We start from the raw sequence: 5,700 nt of genomic DNA, 5'->3' as shown, positions 1-5,700 counted from the left end.
CTTTTATTGTGTGACCCCATCTCAGTATATCAGGTCCTAATCTTATAGGTATTCTCCTTGTCTGCATTTCCTTTTGATATAACTCTCTTTGTTCTCCGTCCACTTGATCCATCCATTCTTCAGGACTCTTCCAGATTCTCCATACTTCATCTTGACTCCCCTCCTTCCAAAAGTCCCTTACAAGATTCATGCCATCCTCAGCTGCCTTTTGACATATATCCCTTAAAGCTTGAAGTCTGTTCAGTCTTTCTCTTTGCTGCCAGGCTTCCTCCCAAAACTTGGTAGAGCTGCCATCCCTAATTTCCCAAAAAGCATGTTTAGTTATTATTTCTTTGTTTTGACTGGCTAGATTCCAAATTGTCGACCCTTTCGGGGTATCACTTATTCTTAAGATCTCCTCTGGTTTTGTTGGCATATTATATATTTTTTGTCCATATTCTTTTCCATAGGTCGTTTCCTCCATTCATCCAGCGCCACCAAAGTTTAGCACCCATAACTTGATTCAGCATGTAAGGATCTCTAAGGCCTAACCCTCCCTCAGTCTTGCTTTTCACCAAGTCCTTCCAGGAAACTAGAGACCATTTTCTTTGATCCTTCAGTCCTCCCCAAATAAATTTTTTAAAAATCTCTACCAACTTTGCACACGCTCCTTTAGGGGCCGCCATTGCCGATAGTTGGTACATAGGGATCGATTGAAGGATTGCCTTAACTAAAACAGCTCTGCCAGCAAAATTCAAAGTTCTAAAAGACCAGTTGGCTAGTTTTCTAGCAATTTTCTCAATGGTTTGTTGCCAATTCGACAACCTTAGAGGATTCAAGGCTAACGGCGTTCCTAGATATCTTGTTGGGAGTTCTCCTGCTCGAAATCCAAGTATTCTTGTTAAAAAAAAATTGATATTTCCAGTAGTGTTGAAAAAATAAGTGCAGGACTTGTCCTTGTTAATTTGCGTGCCTGAAGCTGTCATAAAAAGTTCAAGAATTTCTTTAATTTTGCGAGCTTCTCTGAGGGACACAGTACAAAACAACATAATGTCATCTACGAATTGCTGGTGAGTAATAGGAAGGTTGTTGCCCCATATTTGGATTCCTTTAAGCTTTCTTTCTCTTACTTCTTTTATGATGTATCTTCCTAAGCCTTCTACAGCTATGATGAACAGGAAAGGGGACAATGGATCGCCCTGTCGGAGTCCTCTGGTCGCTTTAAATGGCTGGGAGGGGGTTCCATTCACAAGGATGGAGAAATTGGCTGAGGAAATCATAGTAGAGATCCATTCAATCAATCTATCGCAAAAACCAAAGGCCCTTAAAACTTCTTTTAGATAATTCCAATTCAGCCAGTCATACGCTTTGGAGAGGTCAAGTTTAATCATCATACCTGCTTCCTTTTTTACTTTCAGAGAATGCACCACTTCTTGGGAGACCACCAGTCCATCCAGGATTTGCCGGCCCTCAACAAAACCTGTTTGTTCCGGGGAGATAATACTAGATAAAATAGGCTCGAGTCTTTTAGCCATTAAAGTAGCTATTATCTTATATATAACATTACAAAGGGCAATGGGTCTAAAGCCCTAGGTAACTTCAGACTTAGTTTCTTTAGGAAGCAGAGAAAAGAGGGTTGAGTTTAAGCCTGCACTTACCTTCTGGTTTCTTCTTGATTCTTCCACCACGTCCAAGATGTCTTGGCCTAAGAAATCCCATCCTGTTTGATAGAATTCCGCTGTGAATCTGTCAGGGCCCGGGGCTTTATTCTTTTTCATCCCTTTTACTACCTCTCGTACCTCCTCCAAGGTGGCAACCCTCATCAGGGCTAGGTTTTGGTCTCTAGTAATCCTACTTGGGATCTCTTTGCATATTCTTTCAATAGCTTCTCCTCGGTCTACATTGGGTTCCGTGAGGAGTTCTTTGAAATGATTCACCAAGACTTGTTCTATTTCCTCATGCTGTGTAACTTGTGTCCCTGCTTCATCTTTTATAGAAAAGATTCTATTTCTCTGTCTTCTCTGGATCATTGCTTGGTGGAAGAACTTTGTATTCCTCTCCCCTTCTCTTAACCAATTTACTCTGGATTTTTGCCTCCACAAGATCTCTTCTTGTTTCCGTATTTCTTCCATTTGTCCTATCAGGATCCCTTCCTCTCTAGCTAGGTCATCACTTCTACCTGCAATAATGATTTCTTGTTGGATTCACTTCATCTTCTGTTCTAGAAGTTGTTGATCTTTGAGTATGTGTCCGAATTCCTCTTTATTCCATTTCTTGATGTTTTCTTTCAGTTCTTTTAATTTCAGTTGAAATGTCTGAATTCTGTTTCTTCCTTTCTGTCGACTTTGCTTCCACCAATCTTCTACTTTCTTCATGAAATTTTTGTCCCTTAGCCAGAAGGCTTCGAACCTAAAGGGCTTTCTCTTGGGACTGGCCTTAATGTCAAGTTCTACTTTGATCGGCCAGTGGTCCGATCCCATACCTGGAAGAATCGTTGCTTCAATGAAAATATCCCAATTTATAATCTGTTCTGACATTAGGAATCTATCTAATCTGGAAGCGATCTGGTGTCTACCTCCCCTTCTGTTGTTCCATGTGTAGATCCCGTTTGTTGTCTGTATATCTACCAGCCTTTGTTCTGCTATCCAATCTCTAAAGGCTTCCATGTCTGCCTCCGTTCTTCTGAGCCCGCCCTTTTTTTCATTAATTGATTTAATCAAATTGAAATCTCCTCCTACTATCCAAGGAGAGGTTGGATGCAAGGACCGCATAACTGCCATATTCTGAAGGAAGATCCTACGATCACTCTATATATGGGGTCCATATATATTGGATAAGAGGATCCATTCTTGAGAACCTATAATTCTGAATCTTCCTGAGAGGATGCGAGGTATACTGATCCAGTATTCAAATTGCACTTCCTCTGGGTTCCAGAGGATGGCTATTCCTCCTGCGCTACCTGCCGCATCTTGACCAATGATCTCATAATGCGGCTTGAAATTTCTCATCACTTCTTTAAGTTTTCTTTCTCGTAATTTTGTTTCTTGGATTAGCATTATATTTGGTTTATCTCTTTCGAGTCTCTCTTTCAGATATCTTTGTTTTCCCTTGCTGTTCAACCCTCTAATATTCTAGGTTGTGATGATCATTTCAATAATTTGAGGGGTTGTTGAAAAACATCCGACAATGGCACTACTCTTCCTGAATTCACCAACATGTCTCCTACCATTTGGATGGTCTCACTCATATATCTCCTTCCTCTTTTCCTTCCTCCCTTCCCTATAGCTCTTAATTCTGTGTTTTGATTTCCTTTTGTTCCAAGTTGCTATGGATGCTTTGTTATCATTGTCCCTCGTTTTTCTTTGTATCTTTGGAACATATCTTTATAGAGTTGTTTCTGGTCATCTAGTATGAACCTTTCATCCAGGTGCTTCCATTCCTGTATAAGTTTCCTCATGACCTGTTCCTCTTCTCCTTCTTGTTCCTGTTGAGGGTCTATTTCCATTTGTATCTGTTCTTGAAGCTGATCTCCCTTCTCCCCCTCTTTTTCCAATTCCATATTATTTGGCTCCTTATTTTCCTTCTGGTTCTCCCCTATTTCATCTTCCCCCTCCTCACCTTCCGCCTCCATTTCTAATTCCCGTAGAACCTCAAATTAGTTCTGGCTTTTCTGAGTGCTTTCTGGGTGAGAGGGGTTTAGTTTGGTTTTTCCTTTTTGGGGTCTTCTTCTTCTCAGTACTTCTGTAAACCCTCCCCTATTTCCTTCGTGAGTCCTCCTCTCCTGATCTGTACTTCCCTTTCCACCCCCCTGATCTGTTGGTGTATCAATTTCATTCATCGGGCAGTATTTGAACAGATGGCCATACTCATGGCACCGTCTACATCTGAAAGGAATGTGTTCGTAATCGACAGGCTGTTGCCAGACCTCGTCATGATATTCTATTTCAATATGATCCGGCAGCGGTTCTGTGATGTTCATGTAGACACAAATTCTGGCATATGATGTATATCTGCCTCTCTTGGTAGTCTCTGCTACCTTCACAAAGGTCCCGATTGAGTTCCCAATTCCTTCTAGAATCTCTGGATCCCAGAACTCTATCGGGAGCCCAAATAATCTGACCCACACTGGTGCTGCTAGAATTTTTTCTCTGTCTGGATTATAGCATTCTTCCCATTGCCTCATGAAGAGCCCTGCGTTATTGAAGAAGTATGGACCCTCTTCAAAGATCCTCTCCTTATCCTCTAGGTTTGCAAATATTACTGTGAAGAAACCTTTTACCCCTAATTTCAGATCTATATGCCCTTTGGGCTTCCACCTCTGTTGTATCCATTTCGTCAGATCTTTCTCAGACGGCCATGTTCCTACAAACTTGCAGATGAGTGCATGGTCTTTCATATATCCTCTGTACTCCTTCAATTTGTTATTTGGAATGACAAACCTGGGTTTTTTTGTTTCCCGCAGTAGACATTTGTTCCCCGTCCTAACTTGCCATACCACTCCCATAACCGGCGCGTCCTTGCTGCGATTCCCAGATCCACCGTTTGCTCTGTTTCGGCTTGATTCTCCTGCTGCAATATCCTTGTAGGAGGGGATCTCTCCCCCCCCCCCGCTCGCCTCTGTCATTTTCCTCCCAGACTAGTCTGTTCTCAGAGCCTTCTTCCCTTAGTTAATCTGTCGTCGTATTGGTCTGTGTTTCTGCAGGTGGGTACGGGATCCCCTACACCCTGACCAGGAGCAGGTCCGCTAGGGGTCGTCTGATCCCAAACCCTAACCCTAGTCTCCCATCGCCTTTCCTCCCTCCATTCTCCACCAACTCCCCTCCGAAACACCTCTCTCTCTTAGAGAGGAAAACCCTTTCGTAAATTTCTCTTATTGAAGCTTCTATTGATCAATACCAAACCCTAGACCCTTGACAAGAATATCCTCCAAGCACAAGTCAAGTCTTTGTCCTTCCTTTTCCAGCACTTCGTCCTCCTTCTTCTAGCACTTCATTCTTCTTTCTCCAACACTTCGTTCTTCTACTGACAACTAATAGTAGTCTTGGTTATTAGCTGTCGGTAGAAGAACGAAGTGTTGGAGAAAGAAGAATGAAGTGCTAGAAGAAGGAGGATGAAGTGCCGAAAAAAGAAGGACAAAGACTTGACTTGTGCTTGGAGGATATTCTTGTCAAGGGTCTAGGGTTTGGTATTGATCAATAGACGCTTCAATAAGAGAAATTTACGGAAGGGTTTTCCTCTCTAAGAGAGAGAGGTTTTTTCATAACAGAGAGCCAATATCTTGTGTTCTTATTTCTTGTGTTTTAGTAGCAGTTTGATGAAGTAAACACACATACACTAATAATAAGAAGAAGATCAAGCTAAGAAGAAGAACTGGAAAAAAAAAAGAAGGTGTTTCACAAATTGTTATCAAGTCTAGAAGAATCCTATTATCACTAATTGCCCTATGTTCTTCAACAAAGACCTAATTGAAGGTGAAGGGTTGTAGGCTCAAGTGAACCAAACTGAGGTCATATAAATATGCAAGAGAGCATATGATGGAGGACACAACTCGAAAGTCACAAGTCATGAAGAGAGATGAAGAAGGAGTGCAAAGAAAAATTCGAAGTTGAGGATGAAGAAGGAAGCTCGGGTGAGTATGCATTAGGAATATAGACCCTTGAGTGAGCTAAGGAAGACAAACCAAAATGGGGTGTGGTTGAGTAGAGGGCACCTAAGTAGGGT

General features: G+C 41.8%; 1 protein-coding gene across 1 annotated transcript; it reads right to left on the bottom strand.

Annotated features, from left to right (window-relative positions):
* Positions 1 to 2,183: 2,183 nt before the first annotated feature.
* LOC149235890 (uncharacterized) lies at positions 2,184 to 2,759 on the bottom strand. Its single transcript, XM_089368699.1, has one exon. The coding sequence runs from the start codon at positions 2,757 to 2,759 to the stop codon at positions 2,184 to 2,186; it is 576 nt and encodes a 191-aa protein (XP_089224825.1).
* Between the last annotated feature and the right edge of the window lie 2,941 nt (positions 2,760 to 5,700).

Source organism: Pinus tabuliformis, chromosome 8 (assembly GCF_031772625.1).
Source record: "Pinus tabuliformis cultivar Carrire ecotype Pingquan chromosome 8, CPIR1, whole genome shotgun sequence".
Lineage (NCBI taxonomy): Eukaryota > Viridiplantae > Streptophyta > Pinopsida > Pinales > Pinaceae > Pinus > Pinus tabuliformis.
Note: the sequence above shows the minus strand (reverse complement) of the source record. Positions and strands in the feature narration are given on the sequence as shown.

What these genes read in the sequence shown, in the direction of transcription:
- LOC149235890 (XM_089368699.1), bottom strand. Translation starts at nt 2,759, where the DNA reads ATGGCAGTTATGCGGTCCTTGCATCCAACCTCTCCTTGGATAGTAGGA.